Raw genomic sequence first — 25,520 nt, 5'->3', positions numbered from 1 at the left:
ATAGAATACACAACGTAATTGTATATCTATCTGTAGTAAGAATAAGGGCACAAATTCGTATTTTTATATTGTTGGCTTCTATCATACCACAGACTGATTATATTTTTTTGAAAGATAAATTCAGTATATATAAATATGTAGGCTGTGCAATGACATTGCAATCTGACCTTCACCAGAAATATCCTGTAGAAGAGAATAATTAAAAAAGGAGAAATATCCAATACCTTAGACTAACATATCCCAAGCAGTTCACGCGCCTGTGAACATTTCACAGCTAATAGTGGGTTTTTTTCCCCTCCAAGAAACATCTCTCAATCTGTTATGGCCTACCAGTGGAGCTGGAAGCAGATGCGGACAGTGAGAAGGTTGGGGAGGAACATGGGCCAGTCCTGGAGTCTGGTGAGGGCTCTGTGTCGGAGGCAGAGAGAGAGAGCCAGAGCCATATGCCAGTTAACAGCTGCCTTCAGAGTCAGACATCAGTGAGGCAGAAGGACAGCTGGAGCCTGTTCCCAGTGTGCGCAGGCAGTGTTTCCAGAAAAAGGGAAGAGCTAAAGAACAAGGGTGGACTTGGGAGTAAGGCCACAGGTGGATGATGAATGGCCCCTCCCAGAGGAAATAAAAGAGGAGCGACAGGGGAGTGGAGTTTGCAGGAGGCTATTAGTTCGCTTAGTTGGTTTGTGACTCTGAGACTCCTTGCCAAAAATTCTGCAGATATCAGCCTGGCAGCTCTCCAAGCCAGATAAGGTCTGTGACCGTAAATCCTCCCTCGAAAGGCTTTGCTGGATGTGAATGAGGAGAATTCACAGCAAATTAATAAAAGGGGTTTTCGTCGGGACCAAGAGTTGGCTTCATGCTCTTGGGAAGCCTCGGTCAGAACACAATCAAAGAATTGCAACTTTCCACAATAAAGATATGTGTGTGTATATACATACATACATGCATACATACATATAAAAGAGGTTGTCCCAACACCATCCACAGAAATTAAATAGCATAATTTAATCCAGTCATTCTTTTAATTTCTGAACCTTGTCTCATTTAAGTTAAAAAAAAACTGTTATTAACATACCTACCTTTAAAAACAAAGATTCTGGAAGGGAAATTGCAGGGAGAGGGAAGGAGGGGTAGAGAGGAGAAATGCCCCCTCCTCAAAACAACATCCAGCAAGCAGACTGTCCATTTCAAAGTTTTTTTTCCCCTAGTGTGTTGTGAACTGTCCCACAATCGTTGTGAATATATATATATATATATATATATATATATATATATATATTTCGGTCTGTGCTTCGGACGGCTCTATTTCACTTGCTCTTCTAAAAGATACACAATCAATTCGTAGGTGGAAAGGACGATGGCTGTGTTTGGAATTTGCCGCATCAGCTGGGCGAAAAGTCCACGGTAAAAAGCAAAATACCCTTCTTCCTGGAATACTAGCCGGGCCGTCTGGAGGAAGGACTGGTACTTGGTGCCTTCCTCACGTAGCCTTGTCCGGATGACCTCTGTTGGGGGGAGGGAGGGGCAGAGAAGGAGAAGCGAAATGTCAACACAACAGCCCGCGTTTAAATTCAGTACTGATTGCGGGTGGCATAAAAATTTATAGGGAAAGGTAAGGGCTCCCCTCACACATATGTGCTAGTCATTCCTGACTAGGGGGGCAGTGCTCATCTCTGTTTCAAAGCCGAAGAGCCAGCGCTGTCCGAAGACGTCTCCGTGGTCATGTGGACGGCAAGACTCAAGTCCCGAAGCCACACGGAACGCTGTTCCCTTCCCACCAAAATTTTTCTACTTGCATTTTTTACGTGCTTTCGAACTGCTAGGTTGGCAGAAGCTGGGACAAGTCACGGGGGCTCACTCCGTTACACGGCGCTAGGGATTCGAACTGCCGAACTGCTGACTTTTCTGATCGACAAGCTCAGCATCTTAACCACTGAGCCACTGGGTCCCTATAAACTTTATAAAATGACTCTAATTCTGCAGGCTAGTGAAAGTCTCCACCATTGTTAAGAGTAAAAAAGTTCCAAATTCAGAAAACACCTAAAAATTAAGCATCTCGGAAGTTACCGTGAAGCACCAATTACCAGCCAAATTCATTGATCTTCTATTGCACAGAGATTGCCAAATTTGGCCATGCGTAAGTGTTAAAGACACCTGCGTCCTGCTTGATTTAAATCCCCCGTCCTTTCTGCGTGTGCAGTTGTTTTCTCACAAAAGAACGCTGCTGGGAGGGTGGGGTACGTTCCAGAGCAAGGAACAATAAGGACTAGAAACCTGATTTTCACAACAAGAGGAGGCAAACCCTTGGAGTGGTGTGGTGGCCTAGAGGTGAAATCTCGCCTCACAATCAGGAGGCTGTTGAGTTTGATCCATATTTTTTTCTCTGGGCATACTGAGAATATATGTGCTGAACAAAACTCCGTATTGGCAACAGGAAGGGCATCTGGCCAGTAAAACACTGCTAAGATCCATTCAATTGCTGAGACTCCACCCAGCAAGGGATTATGGAGTCGTTAAAAAGAGAAAAAGCAGCAAATTGCTTGGTTAAATAAAAGGTTTTGCTAGGCCAGGGGAGGTGAAAACAGGGTGAAAACAGGAGAAACCTACCGTGTGGGTAAGCGATGCAAGACGCACATCCTTTTGAAATGGCGGCGGCAACTGTGATTCCGATGAAATTGGTGGAATTCTTCTCCGGGTTTCCGGTGAAAGGAGACCGGATGGGATCTTTTAAAAGTTGCTTCAGTCTCTCGTAAATAGCGAAACAGATGATGGTCTCGGAGATGCCCGCGTAGGAGGCGGTGAGGCCTCGGTAAAAACCCCGGATGCCTTCGGAGCGGTAAACGTATCTGGCGCACTGGAGGGTGTTCATTTGCTTCGAGCCGCAGACTCTAAACAGACGGAGAACGATCAGCAAATGTGGTGGGTTTAAACTAGACTTTAAATACCGTATTTTTCGGAGTATAAGATGCACTTCCGCCCCCTAAGAGAGGGTGAAAATTTGAGTGCTTCTTTTACACAGAATGTAGCTCCATCCACCCTTTGGCCTCTGCCTCCCAGCAATTTGTCTCCTTGCAGCAAGCAGCAAACAGCCTGTTCCAGTTTCAGCCTGAGCACAGCCTGATTAGCACAAGCAGCTGATTGTCAGTTGGATCAGCCTCCCAACCATCAGCTGTTTCAGGCTGCAGGGATCGTCATTGCCTATTGCCGCCTCTGTGCACCCCATTTTCTGCCTCCACACCACATTTTTGGCCTCTGCGCGCCACATTTTCCACCCATTCCAATCCCCGCTGCCCAGAACGGGCGGAAAATGGGGCGCGCGGAGACCAAAAACAGGATGCGGAGGCCGAAAATGGGGCACGCGGAGGCAGCAATAGGCTATGGCAATCCCGTTGGGAGGCCAGACAATCAGCTGCTTGTGCTAATCAGGCTGTGCAGAAACTGAAATGGACTGTTTGCTGCAAGGAGGCAAGTTATTGGGAGGCAGAGAAACATTTTTTTTCTTGTTTTCCTCCCCAAAAGTTAGGTGGGTCTTATACTTTGTAGAGTCTTATACTATGAAAAATACGGTAGTTCCCCAGGGCCTATCCTGATGTTTACCACTAGTTTTTAAAAAAATATTTTAAATATAAATATACACAGTACCCTATAAATCTAAATACAAAAAAGGGAAAAAATACAAATATTACAGTGCACACATGCACACACCCGTCCTGAGACTATTTTTTTCCCTTATATTTCTTCTTCTACAACTACTAAATACATTTCATTTGTGCCCTTATCCCCTCTAAAACAACATATATCCTTGAGTAGGTTTATTCCCTTTGCCTTCCACCAACAATTGTTTTTATAAAATCCTCCCATATTTCATTATAAGGGTTTGCTTTAATCATCCCTTTTCTTAAAATTTAATTTCTGTTGTTAATTTATCATTTGTTGCCATACTCCAACATTCATTACACCACTCATTTCTTTGAATCTCCCAATTTCGTCCCCAATATTTAGCCATCACTAATTTAGCTGCCATTATCAAATTTACAATCAATTCCCTTTTTTGTTTCATTTATATCCTGCTTTTCCAACCGCAACAGCAATGCCAATCTCAGTGACATATCTAAATTTACATTCTACTTTTGCTAAACACCATGCCCCATATTTTTCGTGCATTATTACAATCCCACCACATATGTTTATATGTTCCAACCTCTTCCTTGCACCTCCAACAAATATTTGCATATTTACCATCTATTTGATTTCATTTACGTGGTGTTAGATACCATCTTCATATCACTTTTATATCCATTTCCCTTAACTCTTAACTGATGTATTCTTATGTTCTATTCCAAATATTTTGCAATAATTATCATTTATTTCTCCTAAATCTGATCCCCAAATTAACTTTCCCTGCTCTTCTAATTCAGTTAATATTCTATATATTTTCCCAATTCTCGTTGCCACCCTCGAAACAGAAATATATCCCATTCATCTCTAAAATGTAAAGGGTCTAGGGCAGCATTTCTTGAGCTCACAGCTTTTAAGATTGATAGACTTCAACTCCCAGAATTTCCCCACCCAGTTATGCCCCTCCCCTTTACCTTCTTTCTAGCTGCATTCTGGTTTTCACCATCCAGATGGGATTCATCAAGGAGTTAGTCACAAAAGCTGGAGAAGAGCCAAAGGAAAAGATGGAATCAGTCATTGAAGGAACTTCAATTCCCAGAATCCCCCAGCCAGCACGCTCTGGAGTGCAGGAGTGAGAATCTGCATTGTGTGAAACTCTTTATCTATCTATCTATCTATCTATCTATCTATCTATCTATCTATCTATCTATCTATCTATCTCTATCATATCTATCTATCTCTTTCTATCTATTATCTCTATTATCTATATCTATCTTTCTATCATCTCTACCTATCTATCTTTCTATCTATCATATCTATCTATCTATCTATCTCTATCTATCTATCATATCTGTCTATCTGTCTATCTGTCTGTCTATCTATCTATCTATCTATCTATCTATCTATCTATCTATCTATCTATCTATCTATCTCTCAGCTATCTAGCTATCATCTATTTCTATCTATCTCTATCTATCTATCATCTATCTATCTATCTATCTATCTATCTATCTATCTATCTATCTATCTATCTATCTATCTATCTAATCTATCTATCTCTTTCTATCTATTATCTCTATTATCTATATCTATCTTTCTATCATCTCTACCTATCTATCTTTCTATCTATCATATCTATATATCTATCTATCTCTATCTATCATATCTGTGTCTGTCTGTCTGTCTGTCTGTCTGTCTGTCTGTCTATCTATCTATCTATCTATCTATCTATCTATCTATCTATCTATCTATCTATCATCTATCAATGTGCGTGTATGTATGTTCCAGCATAACTCTGGAACGCCTCCAGCAATTTCAACCAAACTTGGCACACAGATGGCTTACTCTCTGGAAACAAATACTGTGGGGGTAAGACACCCCTAACACCCCTTGTTGTGTGTGTGTGTGTGTGTGTGTGTGTGTGTGTGTGTGTGTGTTCCAGCATAACTCCGGAACGCCTGGGCAGCTGAAATGAAATGGACTGAATTATATCTATAGTATCAAGTCACAACACTTTTGACAGTGATGGTGTGCATTTTGGATTCAAGTTCTGTTAAGGTACAGCCTGTTGTGCCTTAAAATGGCTTCTACTGTACAGCACAGTGGAGTTGCTTCGCAGTTCTCCACAAGGGGGCTCCCTCTAATAACAGGAATGGAATAAATACATACCCGGGCTATACCAGGTTATCAGCCAGTGGAAAATAAAACGAGATGTGTCCAGCCTGGTGAACGCAGACCACTTGCTTAATGCCCCCCCACCCCCACCCCGGCTGACCTTGAAATATAATTTTTACCCTCAAAGGGACGTCTTGCTCGGTCCAAGCGGACAAGGACAAGCAAAGCAAGATGTGGCACCTGGGACAGGTTATAACCCACCTGCGGAAGCCGCCGAAGAGATATGGACCATATTGCTGTTGGGTACGAAGACGTGGTTGAATTGCTCCTTCGCTCGGGAATAACACGCAAAATAGACAGCCCTGCAAAGTGGCAAAAACAAACACCGGTTGAGTCCTCGGCTTATGACCACAGCGGAGGCCGAAACCTCTGTTGTTAAGCAAGACATCAGATCGATGGGTTGTGAGACTCCCACGGGGCCACGCAGGGGCAACCCTGTAGGCTGTCCTGAGTCCCAAGCTTGGTTGACTCTTGCTGGGTGATGATGTCATGAGCTCAAATTTAAAAGCCCAGAGACGGTATAAAACTCTCAGCAACTTTCACCAGAAGTGGGTTCCTACCGGTTCGGCCAAATAGGTAAGTAACTCAGCTGGACACGTGACCAAACCGGTTCTTATCCTGCGTCCCGCCATCTTTATTTTCTGCTCTGCACATGCGCAGAACAATCTTCATTGAAAAAAATTATTATTATTTTTTTCATTTCGGTGGGCATGACTTGGTGATGAGGTCATGTGACTGAGCGTGCGTGAGTGATGTCAGGTTGGCCATGCCCCCTCGATCACATTCCTCCCCATCTAGCCACGCCCACCGAACCGGTAGTAAAAAAAAAAATTGAAACCCATTCCTGATCTCTGCCCTTTTTTTCCTCTTCACCCAACGTCTTAGCAATAGCAGTTAGACTTATATACCGCTTCATAGGGCTTTCAGCCCTCTCTAAGCGGTTTACAGAGTCAGCATATCGCCCCCCACAGTCTGGGTCCTCATTTCACCCACCTCGGAAGGATGGAAGGGTGAGTCAACCTTGAGCCGGTGAGATTAGAACCGCTGAACTGCAGATAACAGTCAGCTGAAGTGGCCTGCAGTACTGCACCCTAACCACTGCGCCACCTCGGCTCCTCAAGGCGGGTGATCCTGTCCACACCATGAAAACCATCTTTCCAAACAGCCTCCATTGTTTCTGGTGTCTTTCCCCCCCCACTTGAAACTCAACCCAGAAAGACATTTCCTTCCAACACCCTCTTGAAAAGAAAAGAAAAAAAAGGGGGGGGAGGGGGGGAACTGCCTTCAAATGTTTACCTGGATGGCGCAACTCCGACCAGATTGGGACCCAGCCCACGGAAAAGTGACTTTGGGCCCTCCTTTTCCAAAATGGACCTGGGGAAAAAAATTAAAAATGTGAAATCAATACACGGAACATATTACCATTTATGGTGGGCCTGTGAGGAGGCTAAATTTTTTTGGAAAAGGATCAAAAATTGGCTGGAGGCAATAACAGGGGTTAAAATAGAATGGAAAACTGAAGTTTTTTTAATTAGGAATAATGTCTGCGAAATACAAAAAAAGAAACCCAGTTTGTAATACTACATATAATTACGGCGGCAAGGATTGCCTTTGCCCAGAAATGGAAAAACAAATTAATTCCAAGCAAAGATGAAACAATAAGAAAGGTTATGGATTGTGCCAAAATGGACAAACTAACTAAAGAAATCCAGGGAAAAGAAGAATCAGAATTCTACCAAATATGGGATAAATGGTATAGGTGGATGGAGGAAAGAAACAAGAATCAATGAAGGAATATAACAAAACTCAAAAAATAATAGTTATGAGTAAAATAAGAGGGTTAAGAATGATGAAATCCAAATGAAATAAATTAGAAGGGGAAATAATATAAGGTGAGCGGTATCGATTGATAATTGCTATTAGAAAGAACAGGAAGCTCCTGTTCGTATTGTATTGTGTAAATGTGGTGTACGTCTAGGTTTTGTGTGTGTGTTTTACATGTTTGTTAATAAAAAATAAAAAATTATATATATATATATATATATATATATATATATATATATATATATATATATATATACATACATATATATATATACATACATACATACATACATACATACATACATACATATATATATATATATATATATATATATATATATATATAAAAGAAAGGAAGTAGGGAGAGAAAAGGAGAAATTTCAGCAGATCTACTAGAAGCAATTAAACAAAGGCGTGAAATAACGAGGGATAGAAAGCCACACGGTAGTAAATTTTATCCCGGCTACAACAACGGAGTTTTCTCCTGGTCGAATTCTCTTCCTTTTGCCTTTATTTTTTCAACTGGACAAATACTGGCCAGATTTCACGCCGTATTTAAGCAAAGACGCCAGGCTGCGGTGCGTCAAACTCCAAAATCGGACCCCTTAAGAATTCAGGTTCTGTTTTAATCTGCGTTTCCAAGACACCCCATAATTGTGGTTCCGGAGGAAAAACACAAACCCTGCATTGTCTTGACAAGTTCTTTACAAGACTTTTTAAGTCCCATTTTCTGTGGGAAAGGAGAGATTGAAAAGGGGAGCGGGCCAGGAGGCTGTGTCAGCTTGGCCTCTTCTGCTAAATTGGCAGGGGTGGCTTTTTAAAAACAAAAACAAAACTTGCTTTTATTCAGATTTATTTATCCCCATCCACCACCACCACCAACCTCCCTCTCTCTCTCCAGCCCCCTCTGCGCTTACATAATGCATGCGGACTCAGCAGAGATCACTGCCAAGGTGTGTGCGTAGGGGGGTATTTTTAAAACGCCAAGCAAGCATTTTTTCTCCTCCCCTGGCATGGATAGATGCCTTTTCCTGAGCATGTTCCCTCTCTTTAAAAAATTGCACCGAGAAGGAGCCAAGGACGATCTTCAGCCTTCAAAGCTGTGAGCATCGGCCGGCATGTCTTAAAAAACCCTCCCCAAGCATGTCTTAAAAAACCCTCCCCAAGTCCCTAGATTTAAAACCAGAAATATTTCTGTTGGGTATTATACCAGAAAAATGTCATAACGGGACTAAGTATCTAATAAGGTAAACGTTCCCTTTGCACATATGTGCTAGTCGTTCCCGACTCTAGGGGGCGATGCTCATCTCCGTTTCAAAGCCGAAGAGCCAGCGCTGTCCAAAGACGTCTCCATAGTCACATGGCTGGCATGACTCAACTCCCGAAGGCGCACAAAATGCTGTTCCCTTCCCACCAAAGGTGGTTCCTATTTTTCTACTTGCATTTTCACGCGCTTTCGAATTGCTAGGTTGGCAGAAGCTGGGGACAAGTCACGGGAGCTTCCTCCGTTACACAGCGCTAGGGATTTGAACTGCCAAACCGCCGACCTTTCTGATCGACAAGCTCGGTGTCTTAGCCCCTGAGCCCAATAAAATCTTTAGATATACGCAAAGACCCCATTTTTAAGACTCACTCACTTCAGCACCTGGACGACACCTGGAGGCAGAGAGGTAGGCCGGACCACGCCTTCGCCACTGAGCGTGCCCAGATGGACCTGCGGATAATAGACAGCCCGGAAAGCCAACCTTGAGGACTGCAATCTTGTCTTGATCACTTCCAAAGGGCAGGTGAAGATGGCCCCCACCGTCCCTCCGCATCTGCAAGTACCAAAAAAAAGGGAAAAATATTATATATAGAGCGAGATAGATAGATAGATAGATAGATAGATAGATAGATAGATAATCAAACCTACTCTAAATTCTAATTAAGGAGGCTAAGCTACAAGTCGAGCTCACTTTATGTGGTGCAGAGAATCCTGAAAGCTTGACATGAAAAAAGACAAAATGTTAGGTTAAATCAGACCCGGCTAATGGCAGCAGTCTTTCCTCCACTTTTTATGGGTTAATTCATTCATCTTCTTCTTCTATCTTGTATTTATGTATGTATGTTCCAGCATAACTCTGGAATGCCTCCAGCAATTTCAACCAAACCTGGTACACAGATGACTTACCCTCAAGAAACAAATACTGGAGGGCGGGCGGCGAGGGGGGGAAGACACCCCTGGGGAGGGGGTGTCGGTGTGCGTGTGTTCCAGAATAACTCTGGAATGCCTGGACCGTTAAGGAGAGCGAGTGCAGCATCCTAGAGTGGCAATTGTTTGTGATATCAGTTCCTTCGCAGCTCCTTCCTCTGGAAAGTCATGATGTTCATTCTCCGATGGACCAATAGGGAAGCCCCTGATGGGTTTGGGGCAAAGTGCCAGGATCGTAGGCAGGGCGGGAAAGAGGAGCGCATGGGAGGCGGCGGAGAAAAGAAGGACCAGAGGTGACATGACAGCAGTATTCCAGTATTTGAGGGGCTGCCACAGAGAGGAGGAGGAAATCGTCCACTTATTTCCCAAAGCACCAGAGGGCAGGACAAGGAACAACGGATGGAAACTAATCAAGGAGAGAAGCAACCTGGAACCGAGGAGAAACTTCCTGACAGCGAGGACGATTCACCAATGGAACAGAAGCTGTGGGTGCTCCATCAATGGAGGTTTTTAAGAAGAGACTGGACAGTGTGAAATGGTAGAGGGTCTCCTTCTTGAGCAGGAGGTTGGACTAGAAGACCTCCAAGGTCCCTTCCAAGCTCTGATAGATTGATTGAAACTTCAAGATGCACAGATGAACAGCTTCAAAAGAAATGCCCCATTTCCCCAAGGGGGGGAGGGCGGGGGGGAGGGAGGAAATCAGTGGTGGGTTTCAAAAAAATTTCGAACCTACTCTGTGGGTGTGGCCTCCTTTGTGGGAGTGGCTTGCCGGCCATGTGACCTGGTGGGAGTGGCTTGCCGGCCATGTGTTCTCTCTCTCTCTCTCTCTCTCTCTCTCTCTCTCTCTCTCTCTCTCTCTCTTTCCTTCCTTTTGTCTCTCTGTCCCTTTTTCCTTTTTTCCTTTCATCTCTCTCACTTTTTCTTTCTTTTTTTCTTTTTTTCTTTCTTCCTTTCTTTCTCTTTCTCTGTGTGAGTCTGTGTGTGTGTGTGTGTGTGCGTGAGAGAGAGAGAGAGAGAGAGAGAGAGAGAGGGAGGGAGGGAGGGAGGGAGGGAGGGAGGGAGGGAGGTAGGTAGGTAGGTAGGTAGGTGGGTTTCAAAAATTTTTGGAACCACTTCTGTAGGTGTGGCCTGCTTTCCGGGTCCACTGGTGGACCCTCTTCTAACCGGTTCGGTAGATTTGACGAACCGGTTCTACCGAACTGGTGCGAACTGTTAGGAACCCACCTCTGGAGAAAATATTCCTGCTGTCTTTAGCACCCCCCAAAGAGGCCACTGGGGGGGGGGGGTTCATGTGAAAATCAGGCAGGAGAAACAAACAAAAGGGAGCTGTGGTTTTTCCAGAAAAAAAACAACAACACAAAAACTCTCCACTTTTGCTGCACTGCATTTTTGGGCTGTTTCCAAGTGCATTCTCTGCAAAGCTGCGGGGTACCCTGAGGTCATCCAAGAAATGGAGTGAGAGTGGGAAAGGAATACAAGGACCAACTTTGTCTGGGTTTGGTAAAACAGCTGCTCCCAGCCCTCAGTTTCCCCCTCTGCCAAATAGCGGGAGACCCCCCAAAAATGTTCTCACCAAATTTGCAACCGGCAGCCTTGGACAGTGGCTGGACAATGCTAACATCTTCTCTCTTCTATACATATATAAAAATGGCTGGGTGCATTTATGTATGTTCCAGCATAACTCTGGAACGCCTCGAGCAATTTCAACCAAACCTAGTACACAGAGGACTTACTCTCTGGAGAAAAATACTGTGGGGGTAAGACACCCCTAACACCACTCGGGGTGTGTCTTCTGTTAAGATACAGCCTGTTGTGCCTTAAAATGGCTTCTACTGTACAGCGCAATGGAGTTAGAATTGGCTTCCACAGTACTCCACCAGGGGGCTCCCTCTACTAAGGGGGAAAATCCAACATTAGAAATTATGTTTGGTCCAGACATTTTCCCCCCTATAAATAAATATCCGAGCAATGCCAGGTTATCGGCCAGTTATGGGCTAAAAAGAGGTCTCCCATCATTTTAGCCTCTCAGCATTTACTGTGTGTTAAAGGTAGCTTGCGCCTCTCCGGGGAGGCTCCGCTGGGAGGCGACGCGAAAATTGGCTCCGTTCGCGGCCAACCTTCCGTGGATTTGTTCATTTCACAAATCAGGCCACGAATCCCTTTCTTCCCCTTTGTGCAAAATTTTGTGTGGAGGGGGAAACGTCTCAAACCAAAGAAAAGTGAAGTTTAATTTTAAAAAATTAAATTAAATTCAGGGCTGATGGAAAAGAACCCCACGAGCCTTGCGGTGGCCGTCCTAAAAAAATAATGCTAAAGGTTAACCAGGCGCTCTCTGGCGTAGTACTCAGGGCAAATATTTTCATTGGCACAGACCTGCCTTGCAGGCCGTTGCAAATCCAATCGCGGGCCTCTTTTCGTGGGGTCAGAAATATCAGCAAACCATGTGCAAAATCTAAAGTGGGCCTTCAGGGTACCAGTTTCTGCCTGAGGCGTGTGCAAAGAGGCTTGCCACTTTGGCCAGGACTACAATGCCCCTCATCCCCGACCACAGGCACCTGCTTCGTTGCTCAGTTGAGGGGCTGCCACAAAGGAAAGAGGGACGCGGTGGCTCAGGGGCTAAGACGCTGAGCTTGTCGATCAGAGAGATCGGAGGTTCGGCGGTTCGAATCCCTAAGCACCACGTAACGGAGGGAGCTCCCGTGACTTGTCCCAGCTTCTGCCAACCTAGCAGTTCGAAAGCAGGTAAAAATGCAAGTAGAAAACTAGGAACCATCTTTGGTGGGAAGGGAACAGCGTTTTGTGCGTCTTTGGGAGTTGAGTCATGCCAGCCACATGACCACAGAGACGTCTTCGGACAGTGCTGGCTCTTCGGCTTTGAAACGGAGATGAGCACCGCCCCCTAGAGTCTGGAACGGCTAGCACATATGTGCGAGGGGATCCTTTACACAGAAGAGGGGTTCAACCTATTTTCCAAAGCACCGAAAGGCAGGACGAGAAACAACGGATGGAAACTAACCAACCTGGAATGAAGGAGAAACTTCCTAACAGGGAGTTAACCGGTGGAACAGCTTGCCACCAGAAGTTGTGGGTGCTCCATCATGGGAGGTTTCCAAGAAAACATTGTCTGAAATGGGGCCTCCTGCTTGAGCAGGGGGTTGGACTAGAAGGCCTCCAAGGTCCCTTCCAACCCTGATTGGAGACCCTCCGCCAGGAGGCAATGTCTGCAGATCTGGTGTAAGTTTTCCAAAATGTAGCAAACCACCATATGACCAGGATAATATATAAAGGTTCCTCCCTTGAGCCGGGGTTGGACTAGAAGATCTTTGAGGTCCCTTCCAGTTCAAGGATTCTATGTTCCTATGGCTGGAAAAGCATAATCAAGTGACTCCCCTGCCCTCCTTCAACCTTTCGTTCTCCCCCAACGGACCCACTGCTCTTCTCAGCATGTGCAGCCATGCGCTGCACCTTTTAACAGCTGCCTGCTGGGACCAGATCAACTGCCAGATGGCCGGACGGATCAAGAAATCACTTTGCAGCCGTCCCCAGGCCTTTGAGGGTCGGCTCATCGCACGTGATTTTCCTCCTGCTGCTCCAGAGAGATTTATCCTGCTGCATCGACCGCTTTTCGCACTCGTGTCCCTCCCCTGCCTGCGGAATTGAGATGCCGCAGCGCAGAAAAAGGCATTTTTTTCCAGACGTTCAGCTGACAACGTGCAGCTTTTTGTATGTGTGTGTGTGTGTGTGTGCAAAATTCGGGATGCTTCTCATCGCAAAATGAGGATTAGAGAACGTGGTGTGTTTGTGTATGTGTGTGTGTGTGTGTGTATGTGAAATGGCCTTCTCTTGCACCTCCGGATCAAATCCGCACATCCACAATACACTGCTTTATTTTTCGGGATCTGGTCGATCGGCTGCAAATTGGAAACCCAAGATTTTGCATTTTCAGCTTTTCGGAAACGGCTCGCGAGGGTCCCGGCACCAGAGTTAAAATTATGGGGAAATGGCTCATGCGCGTGTCCTCAACGCATAAGGGCTTCCAACTAGGGTGGATTTGATTTAAATCCAGTGGAGTACCCCAAGGCTCTGTTTTAGGCCCAGTACTCTTCCACATCTTCATCAATGATTTGGATGAGGGAATAAACGGGGAACTGGTCAAATTTGCAGATGACACCAAGCTGGCAGGAATAGCCAACACTCCAGAAGACAGGCTTAAGATACAGAAGGATCTTGACAAACTTGAACATTGGGCACTATCTAATAAAATGAAATTCAATGAGTAAGAAAAAGAGTAAGGTTCTACATTTAGGCAAGAAACATGAAATGCACAGGTACAGTATAGGTGGTACCTTGCTCAATAGTAGTAACTGTGAGAGGGATCTTGGAGTCCTGGTGGACAATCATTTAAATAGGAGCCAGCCGTGTGCAGCAGCTGCCAAAAAAGCCAACACACTTCTAGGTTGCATCAACAGAGGGATAGAATCAAGATCATGTGAAGGGTTAATACCACTTTATAAGGCCTTGGGAAGGCCACACTTGGAATATGGCGTCCAGTTTTGGTCGCCACGATGTAGAAAAGATGTGGGGATTCTAGAAAGAGTGCAGAGAAGAGCAACAAAGAGGATTAGGGGACTGGAGACTAAAACATATGAAGAACGGTTGCAGAAACTGGGTATGTCTAGTTTGATGAAAAGAAGGACTAGGGGAGACATGATAGCAGTCTTCCAATATCTCAGGGGTTGCCACAAAGAAGAGGGAGTCAAACTATTCTCCAAGGCACCTGAGTGTAGAACAAGAAGCAATGGATGGAAACTAATCAAGGAGAGAAGCAACTTAGAACTGAGGAGAAATTTCCTGACAGTTAGAACAATCAATCAGTGGAAAAACTTGCCTCCAGAAGTTGTGAATGCCCCAACACTGGAAGTTTTTAAGAAGATGCTGGATAGCCATTTGTCTGGAACAGTATAGGGTTTCCTGCCTAGGCAGGGGGTTGGACTAGAAGACCTCCAAGGTCCCTTCCAACTCTGCTATTGTATTGTATTGTATTAAGTCAGTTGAAATCACGATTGAAATCACGATTGAAATCACGATTGAAATCACTAATAAAAAGGATTGATTTAAACCAACTTGATTTAAATTGTAATTTTTAAAAAGTCGCTATCATCTCTCTCCTGCAGTGGCTCCTCCTCCTCACCGACAGTCCCAATATTGCAGAATATACAGCCTCATATGCTACATAACCAAGCTCCATTTCATGCTGAATAAACTAAATTAAAAGGTAAAGGTTCCCCTCACACACATGTGCTTGTCGTTCCCGACTCTAGGGGGCGGAGCTCATCTCCGTTTCAAAGCCGAAGAGCCAGCGCTGTCCAAAGACGTCTCCGTGGTCATGTGGCTGGCATGACTCAACGCCGAAGGAGCACAGAACACTGTTTCCTTCCCACCAAAGGTGGTTCCTATTTTTCTACTTGCATTTTTTACGTGCTTTCAAACTGCTAGGTTGGCAGAAGCTGGGACAAGTCACAGGAGCTCCCTCCGTTACGCGGCGCTGGGATTCGAACCGCCGAACTGCCAGCCTTTCTGATCGACAAGCTTAGCCACTGAGCCGCTGCGTCCCTTAAACTAAATCATCAATGTATCTTAAATAGAAAACTCTCTTTAGATAGATTTTTACTCCAAAAACATTTTATTAAAATACGTTTGATTTAAAACAAGCCGATTTAAAGTTTTAAAAAAATCCAATTTTAAATTTAAAAATCCGATCTCTTTTATTTTCAAATTGATTTTTATCCACCCTGCATCCAAACTGACCTTCCTTTCCCCATCCCTGGATTTTGCACTGCTGGGGCTTTTCACCGAAGCTTTAGTCCGTTTGAAAGCTCAACACGTTGGATAAAAGCATTTTTCTTTCATCAGCTTGGCTATTCTTGCTAAAAAATGTTTTTTTTAAAAAGAGCACAATTGGCAGAAAGCTGTTCACTCAGATTGCTCCGTTGAACTTCCACATTCAGAGGCAGCCTACCTGTGAATCACTGCTGGGAGAAGCTTTGGCAAGTGGGATGCTCGCAGCCCCCCTGCACAGGTAGTCCTCGACTTAAAACAGTTCGCTTAGCGACCGCTGAAAGTTACAACGGCACTGGAAAAAGTGACTTATGATTGTTTTTTACACTTACGACCGTTGGTCGTGTGATCAAAATTCAGACGCTTGGAAACTGACTTGTATCTATGACTGTTGCAGCGTCCCTGGGTCATGTGATCCGCTTTTGTGACCAGCAAAGTCAGTGGGGAAGCCCGATTCACTTAACAACCAGGCCGCAACGACTGCAATGATGCACTTAACAAGCATGGTTGTAAAAATGGAAGCAAAATTCACTGCACGCATGTCTCACTTAGCCACAGAAATCTTTAGGCTCCGTGGTGGTTGTAAGTCGAGGACCACCTGAAAAGAATTAATTGCAAAGCTCCCTTGTGTGTCAAAATGATGGGCGGAATCTCTTCAAACGGGTGGGCAATCTCTGGGCCCTTTTACGAGCTGTGGACTTCAACTCCCAGAATTCCCCAGTCATGGCTGTCTCGGGAATTCTGGGAGTTGAAGTCCAGAGGCCGTTAAAGGGCCCAGAGTTGTTTTCAAAGATTTTGCAAATTAACCCACAGTTTCAAAAATAAGATGCACCCCTTCCCTCTGGAGTGAATTAATGTTTAAGCCGTACCAACATGTGCCAACTAGGGGTGGGTGGGAAAACAACCTGACATTTCTAAAGAAAAACCAGAAGTTATATTCCCTCTAATTATGCCTCATTATAAAATCCTTCCTGCCCAAAATAATCATTTTGCAAATCCCATCATGAGCTGGGACGCGGCATTTCCAATTTGACAATTGCAAGCTTGCCGGATGGCAGCTTACACGTGTCGGGGGGTTGACCAACACTGCGGAGGTGTTGGGATTACACATCCCATCATCCCCTGCCCTGCTGGCGATTCAACAGCTGCAGCAAGAAAAAAAAAATATTTCTGCTTGCGTGCGATGGATTGTCTGGAGCATGGAAGAAAGTTGGGCTTTTGTTAGCTCTACTGCTCAAAACAACAGAGACATCATTTAGTTTAGATGAACAGAGTTGGAATGGACCTTGGAGGTCATCTAGTCCAACCCCCCGCCCAAGCAGGAGACCCTACACCATTTCTGACGGATGGCAGTCCAGTCTCTTCTTAAAAACCTCCAGGGATGAAGCTCCCACAACTTCCGAAGGCAACTTCTGTTCCATGGGTGGATTGTTCTCCCACCGAAAAATGCAGTTGGTGGATCACAATTTTCTACAAACTTGCACTTCCCACAAAGTGTGAAGGATGCGTAGGGCATCCTTTTCTGATAAATTCTGCATTTACGTCAACCGGAAAATGTTTTGCTCTGGAGTACCGATTTTCCGCCTGCATCGCTGGGAAAATCCCATGTGTTTTATTATTACAGATACCTTTAAAAAAAAGAGAGAGAAGCTGCTGTCTGTTACTAAAGAGATTTAATTTCCATCGTGCCATCGGCTTTCTAAGAAAGAAAATAACCGTGCCGCAAAGAAGTCCTTATTTTACGAAGTTTGCACACCATTAATTCCAGCAAAGTTTTTGCAAAGAGACAAAATAGAAAGGGACCCTTTCTGTACAACCCGTTGTGGGCTGCTGGAAGCAGAGTCAGGCAGTTGGGGAGGAACATGGGCCACTCTTGGGGGCGGAGGGAAGGTCAGACGAGGGCTCTGCGTCGGAGGCAGAGAGGGAGCTAGACAGCAGCGAGGCAGAAGAACAGGTGGAGCCTGTTCCCAGTGTACACATGGGCAGAGCTGCCAGAAGACAAGAACAACTAAGAAAGCAAGATCGACTTGGGAGTAAAGCCACACCTTGGACGTGATTGGTCCCTCCCATAGGAAAGAAAAGGGGAGCGAATGGGGAGGGGGCTTTTGCAGGAAACAATTCGTTTCAAGAGTGGAAAGTTCTGTTTGTGACTCTAAAGAGACTCTGTGCCACGTTTCGCCTTGCCCTGTGTTTGTAAAACAAGTTATCTGGCAGCTCGCCAAGCGAGATAAGGTTCGTGTTGATAAACATTCCTCTGAAAGCTGCAACTGGGTGCTTTAAGTGTCAAGTTATCAAGCCCGGTTGTAAATTTATCAAGCCCGATCACATATTTTCATAGAGGAGCACGGGTAACCCAGCTAGTTGCAACATGTATGTAAATCTGAGAAGCTGAAAGAATATTAAGATGTATATTTAATTAATACTGTGATTGTCACCAAGGTTCTGTTTAGAGTAAATTGACCCAGACAACGTACTAAGTATGTACCCCATTTTCCCGAAAATAAGACCTCCCCAGATAATAAGCCCAGCCAGGTGTTTGAGTGCATGTCTTAAAATAAGCCCTCCTCTGAAAATAAGCCCTCCCCGCAAATATTGCAACACAGCAGCAACATTGCCGCCTTCTGCACCTCAAAAATAATAAGATCTCCGCGAAAATAAGGCCAAGTGCTTATTTTGGGAGTCAAAAGAAAATTTTGTCTTATTTTCAGGGAAACATTTTCGGTAGAAGGAATATATATTAGTTATATATCTATATATCTATATCTATATCATTATCTCTATATCTATCTATCTATCTATCATCTATCTATCATTATCTATCATCTATCTATCTATCTATCATCTATCTATCTATCATCTATCTATCTATCTATCTATCTATCTATCTATCATCTATCTATCTATCATCTATCTATCTATCTATCATCTATCTATCTATCTATCTATCTATCTATCTATCATCTATCTATCTATCTATCTATGTGTGTGTGTTTTTTTATTTGTGCTGATAAATAAATAAAGGGAGACTAGTATAGATCTATTTCAAGCTATTTAGCTCTCAACAGCTAGCCATACCCTTACTGGGATTTGAGAGCTAAATAGCTTGAAATAGATCTATACTAGTCTCCCTTTATTTATTTATCAGCACAAATAAAAACACAAATATAACAAAGGCAACAGTAAAATATTGGGTTTCTGTCGTGATGGACTCTTGTGACGAGCCGATTGACAGATGATGGAAGCAGTTAGCTTCCTTCCATAATTGGGGCTTACCAGGGGTTGTAAAATCATATATATATATATATATATATATATATATATATATATATATATATATATATATATATATATATATATATATATATATATGCCAAGATGCCAAGACATCTCCAATTCTACGCGGGAGAAAACCCGAACAACTAGAGACCTACATATATATATATATATATATATATATATATATATATATATATATATATATATATATATATATATATACATACATACATACATACATACATACATACACACACACACACACACACACACACACACACACACACACACACATATATATACATACACATACATACAACTATCCCAGCTGGACTTGAAAACGTCAAGCCCTTAAGTTCACCTCCAGCTGAAGCCGCTTTGCTGCTTCTAAAGTCAAGCATTTGGAACAAGATTTATCCCGAGTTGATCTTGCTTGATTAAAAGATCTAACTTGTCGATTAGAGGTTTCGTTTGGAACACCCTGCAGTCTTTCTCTTCACCCCCCCCCCCCTTTCTCCGTCCCCGTTACGCTTGCAAAACACACAATTGCTCAAGCCAATTTGGAGATGACCTTAACGAGTCTGTTTTACGCAGCAGCCAGCCGCCGCATGGGACAGAACACAGCAGGGGACACAACCCATTTTAGGACATTGTGTTTCTGAAGGAGGGAGGAGAAATGCAATAATCAGGACTTGGTGTGAATGTGAGGGTGTGGAAGCACTGCTAACTGAGCAGAAAAAAACCGTCAGATACAATCTTAGAAGGCCAAGGAACAGTGTGTGACACAATCAGAGGGACTTGCTCTTCCAAGTTCTCTATTTACAAAGGGCCAAAGTACAAACTTGGGCCTTTGCCAACAGAGCGAGGGATTTGCAAAACGAAATAATAATAATAATAGGCTAGACACTCATAAACTCTCTTGCTTCATCCATTTGATTAGGAAGGACAGCTGGCTCTGAAAATCAGATTATTATTATATACTTTATTCATTAAACATGAAACTCAGCCAACTGAACATTCAAAAACGCATCGCAAATACCAGTGACTGACTGGTGCTAATGGTTGATAGGGGTTGCTGCCAGCCTCCTAGGTATCAACCAAGGACCTTCTTAAAATATAAGATGTTCCAAGTAGCACAGTTTTTTACAGTTCCGCTGGCGTTATTGCAGGAAGCTGCAATTTATGGATGTATCTTGTAAAATTCTTGAGCACGATGCCAAGTGCCCCGATAACAATGGGTATCACTGTTACATTATTATTATTATGTAATCTAAATTGAATGGTGGAAATACAATCAAGGCCATAAATAACCTGGGCAATACCAGTTATAAGATACACATCTGGTATCGTTAACTGGACACAAGCTGATTTGGACAGTTTGGACCGAAAAACCAGAAAACTAATGACAATGCACTACAGTTTGCATCCACGTGGTGAGACTATACCTGCCCCGAAAATCAGGTGGCAGAGGATTATTACAAGTGAAGCAAATAGTTGAAGAAGAAAAACATGCACTGGCTGATTATTTAAAAGAAAGTCAAGAACATCTTTTAATTGAAGTAAAGAACAAAAATCTATTGAAGGCCCAACAGACGAAACAAGAATACAGAAAAGATGTGATAAAATCAAGAATGGAGAGTTGGCTGAACAAAGCATTGTATGGCCAATTTCTGGAAAAAATAAAAGATAAAGTGGACAGTGAAAAAACTTGGTTATGGTTAACTGCAGGTACATTAAAGAAAGAAACAGAGTCACTAATCCTGGCTGCGCAAGAACAAGCTATCCGCACAAATGCCATTAAGGCCAAAATCGAAAAATCTTCTGATGATGCCAAATGCAGACTTTGCAAAGAAGCTGATGAAACTGTTGATCACATACTCAGCTGCTGTAAAAAAATCATGCAGACTGATTATAAATTGCGGCACAATTCAGTAGCACAAATGATCCATTGGAATTTGTGCAAAAATTATAATATTGAAACAGCAACAAACTGGTGGGAACATCAGCCTGAAAAAGTCACCGAAAATCAGATGGTCAAGATCTTGTGGGATTTTCGCATACAAACGGACAAAATACTGGTGCATAATACACCAGACATCACACTGGTTGAGAAAAACAAGGTTACAATCATAGACATCGCAATACCAGGTGATAGCAGGGTCGATGAGAAGGAATATGAAAAAATCGAGAAATACCAGGACTTAAAAATTGAAATTCAACAACTATGGCACAAACCAGCAGTGGTAATTCCAGTGGTAATCAGCACACTGGGTGCTATTCCAAAAGCACTGGAATTACATTTAAAACAGTTAAAAATTGACAAAATCACCATCAGTAAAATGCAAAAAGCCGCACTGCTTGGATCTGCACGCATATTACGAAAATACGTTACGACGTCCTAGGCCCCTTGGTGGGGCCCAACTAGTAATCAATGCCAAATCCGGTGAAACAACTGGCTGCTGTGATACAATTGTGTAATAATAATAATAATTGTTGTTCATCTTCAATTCGATTCACAGTCTGGTAAAAACTTTAGGAGTTCAAGTAAGAGCTGTTAAGGTAACGTCTGAGTATATCAGCAGTTCTGAGTAATTTGGTTTTCTAGCAAAGTCAGGATATTCAGGTCTACTAAGTTCAAAATTTCCAGGTATCCAGCAGCCCTTTGTGTATTGCTCCAAGGGCTCCCATTACTATTGATACAACCACTGGTTTCTTCCCCCACAATTGCTCAACTTCAATTTGCAAATCACAATATATTGTTATTTTTCTAGCTGTTTTGTCTCCAATTCCTAGTATTCACGAACCACACGTTCTTTCTTTCCCACAATAGTGATGTCATGCGTGTTGTGGGCCAGATTTCTGTCTGTTTGGATTCAGACGTCGTACAGGATCTTCACCTGTTCATTTTCAAAAACTTTGTCCGTTTGATGTTCCTATTATTATTGTTGTTGTTGTGATTGGTTGTTTGGTTGTTATTGATTTAATCTTCAATTTGATTCACAGTCTGGGACTGGTAAAAACTTAACAGTTCGAGTCCTAAGGTAAAGGTTCCCCTCGCACATATGTGCTAGTCGTTCACGACTCTAGGGGGCAATGCTCATCTCCGTTTCAAAGCCGAAGACCCAGCGCTGCCCAAAGACGTCTCCGTGGTCATGTGGCCGGCATGACTCAACATCGAAGGCACGCAGAATGCTATTCCCTTCCCACCAAAGGTGGTTCCCATTTTTCTACTTGCATTTTTACATGCTTTCAAACTGCTAGGTTGGCAGAAGCTGGCACAAGTCACCAGAGCTCACTTCCTTATGCGGCGCTAGGGATTTGAACCGCTGAACTGCCAACCTTTCTGATCAACAAGCTCAGCGTCTTAGCCACTGAGCCACTGCGTCCCTTAAACGAAATCATCAATGTTTCTTCAATAGAAAACTCTCTTTAGATAGATTTTTACTCCAAAAGCATTTCATTAAGATACATTTGATTTAAAAATTCCAATTTAATTTTTTTTAAAAAAAATCCCATTTTAAATGTAAAAATCCGATCTTTTTTTATTTTTAAATTGATTTTTATCCACCCTGCATCCAACTGACCTTCCTTTCCCTATCCCTGGATTTTGCACTGCTGGGGCTTTTCACTGAAGCTTTAGTCCGTTTGAAATCTCAACACGTTGGATAAAAGCATGGACTAGCTCACTCCGTTACGTGGCGCTGGGGATTTGAACCGCCGAACTGCCGACCTTCCTGATCGACAAGCTCAGCATCTTAGCCACTGAGCCACCACTTAAGTTCAAGTCCTAAAGAGCTGTTAAGGTAATATCTGAGTATATATAGGCATCATTATTATTATTATAGACTTTATTCATTAAACATGCAACTCAGCCAAAAACACATCATAAATACCACTGACTGGTGCTAATGGTTGATATGGGTTGCTGCCAGCGTCCTAGGTATCAACCAAGCACCTTCGTTAAGATATACAATATTCCGAGTAGCTTTTTAAGAAGGTCCTTGGTTGATACCTAGATGAGGATGATTATCCCTTTAATTCATTAAACATGAAACTCAGTCAACTGAACATTTAAAAATGTACCATAAATATCAGTGACTGGTGCTAATAGTTGATACGGGTTGCTGCCAGCATCCTAGGTATCATCATCACTATTATTAATACTACTACTAGTAGTACAGTAGTTCATGAGATGGTTTTCTTGGCATATCAGGACTATGCAGAGAGATTCAGAAACCAAGGGGGGGGGGAGTTTAGAAAAACCAGATTCTGGATGAGAAAAAAAGCCTTGTCAAAGCTCCCCTTTTCTCTCATCCCCCCACCAGGAGTATTTTAACAACTGGGAGAGCAAGAAAGTAATAAACACCACCTATATCCAGGGATTAAACCAGAGTCTGCATTGGTGCCCAGGGACGCATGCAAATACCCAAGATAGCAACGCACTCCAGAAATACACACTAATCTTTTAAGAAGCCTTTTCCCTACCTCTGTGGGTTTCATAACCTTATCACAGTAATTTCATAATGATTTCCTATTTAAGGAAGTGTCCGTGAATCGGATATGACCCACGCATGCTGAATTTTATTCTCACCCTCCATTCACCATAGCTTTTAAAGGCGCCTGGGCTAAAAATTTCCGATTTTGACAAGAGGAAGTTGAATTCCCTGCCCAGGAACATCCATAAACACTACAATATAAACACTGCATACAAACTGGCAGACAATCCCATGCCTCTAATTATAACTTGGAAAGACTGAGCGCCAAAGAATGGAGGCCTTTGAACTCTGGTGCTGGAGAAGACTCCCGCGAGTCCCTTGGACTAGAGGAGATCAACCCTGACTGCTCTTTAGAAGGCCGGATCCTGAAGAGGAAACTCAAATCCTTTGGCCACCTAATGAGAAGGAAGAAGGACTCCCTGGAGAAGAGCCTCATGCTGGGAAAGATGGAGGGCAAAAGAAGAAGGGGACGGCAGAGAAGGAGGTGGCTGGATGGAGTCACCGAAGCAGTCGGCGTGAGCTTCAATGGACTCCAGAGGATGGTAGAGGACAGGAAGGCCTGGAGGAACGTTGTCCATGGGGACCACGATGGGTGGGACACGACTTCGCAACTAACAACAACAATTATAACTTGTCTCCTGAATCAGTTACTTCACCCCACACACAAAACCGGTGCTGTCATTTCGTCAAGCGGTCCACCTTTTTTGCACAACTTCCTTAATTTAAAAAGTTTTTCTTTCATTTGTTGTTTCAAGGTGGGGCCTGCTCAGTGAGTGTGTCGTCTTACGCAAAGGGGAGAAATCTTTCTCGGAAGACAAAGAAGGGATGCCAAGGGGCAATCTATTGGCTTGTGACACCCTGTGCCCGGAGGGGATCTGATGCAATGGGGATCTACTAGGTTAGTGAGAACAATTAACCAGTGGAACAACTTGCCTACAGAAGTTGTGAATGCTCCAACACTGGAGGTTTTTAAGAAGATGTTGGATAACCCTTTGTCTGAAGCGGTGTAGGGTTTCCTGCCTAAGCATGGGGGTGGGCTAGAAAACCTCCAAGGTCCCTTCCAACTCTCTTGTTCTATTCTAAGTCGGAGGCAACCTGGAGAGGAGAACACGTTGGAGAGTAGGGGGTGGGGGTGGCCGAGCACAGGGATGGGTCCCGGAACCCCTCCCCCGGGCTATTTCTGGCAGCTAAAGGTAGATTGCTCCTATCCATGGGAGATTGGCGTATAAAGTGTGTGTGTGGGGGGGAAACTGGTGAGAAAGAAGAGCCCTGGAAGGGGGGGGGGGGAGAGAAATCAGAAAACCGGGGAGGGAGAAATATAATTTAACCCGAAAAGGATCAAGAAGGGTGGACATTTTCAATGAAAGGGGGAAAAGGAGGAGGAGGGGAATGAAGGAAGGGAAAAAAGGGAGGAGAGAAACAAGAGGGAGAAATCTTATGATTCCTAATGAATGTATTTTATTCTCCTTATGTACATTGAGAGTTTATGCACCAAAGACAAATTCCTTGTGTGTCCAATCACACTTGACCAATAAAAGAATTCAATTCAATTTTATTCTATTCTGCTCTGCTCTAATTACATTCTATTCTAAATGGGGGAGAGAAGGGATGAATGGGAAAAGGGGGGGGGGAAGGATGAATGGGGGCGTGGGAACCGAGGGGAGAAATTATGAATGGGAGCGTGGGAAAGGGAGGGAAAGCATGAATGGGGCAGAGGAGGGGGGCGCGGCGCAGGACTCACCCCCCGGCGAACAGATGAAGCAGCGTGCTCTTCTCCGCCGAGACCCCGGCCATGCCCTACCCCCCAAGCGTGGCCTCGGTCCTTCCCGGCGCTGCGCCGCGCTACGAACTGCCAAAACTCCCGAACGTCCAGCCAAGAAGAGCCTGCTCGCTTACTGCGCCTGCGCTGTGGAGTCACGCGATGCCGGCGCCGGGCTCCACGTGCGGAGCGGGCCAACCACGAGGCCGGCGAGGGGCGCGAGGGGGGAGGAGGGGGGGGAGGAGGGCGATGACGCGGTTGGGCCGGCCGGGGAAGGCGGGGTGAGGCGAGGACGAGGGGGCGGGGAGGTATGACGCAACAGAGCGCGGTCGGCGTCACAAAGGAAAGG

The 25,520-nt window shown here is 44.0% G+C and overlaps 1 protein-coding gene across 1 annotated transcript; it reads right to left on the bottom strand.

Moving 5' to 3' along the window:
• Positions 1–900: 900 nt before the first annotated feature.
• Positions 901–25,296, bottom strand: SLC25A33 (solute carrier family 25 member 33). The gene is made up of 7 exons (XM_032232138.1): positions 25,154–25,296; positions 9,249–9,428; positions 7,084–7,161; positions 5,989–6,089; positions 4,587–4,653; positions 2,602–2,882; positions 901–1,499 (listed from the first exon to the last, which is right to left on the bottom strand). Exons 1-7 carry the CDS (start codon positions 25,204–25,206, stop codon positions 1,297–1,299), a joined length of 963 nt encoding a protein of 320 aa, XP_032088029.1. The 5' UTR covers positions 25,207–25,296; the 3' UTR covers positions 901–1,296.
• Between the last annotated feature and the right edge of the window lie 224 nt (positions 25,297–25,520).

This window comes from Thamnophis elegans, chromosome 15 (assembly GCF_009769535.1).
Source record: "Thamnophis elegans isolate rThaEle1 chromosome 15, rThaEle1.pri, whole genome shotgun sequence".
NCBI lineage: Eukaryota > Metazoa > Chordata > Lepidosauria > Squamata > Colubridae > Thamnophis > Thamnophis elegans.
Note: the sequence above shows the minus strand (reverse complement) of the source record. Positions and strands in the feature narration are given on the sequence as shown.

Coding starts and splice junctions, on each gene's coding strand:
- SLC25A33 (XM_032232138.1), bottom strand. CDS start 25,206: ATGGCCGGGGTCTCGGCGGAGAAGAGCACGCTGCTTCATCTGTTCGCC. Junction 7,162..9,248: donor GGTGTCGTCCAGGTGCTGAA/GTGAGTGAGTCT, acceptor TTTTTTCCCCAG/GTCCATTTTGGAAAAGGAGG. Junction 6,090..7,083: donor GTCGGAGTTGCGCCATCCAG/GTAAACATTTGA, acceptor GCCACTTTGCAG/GGCTGTCTATTTTGCGTGTT.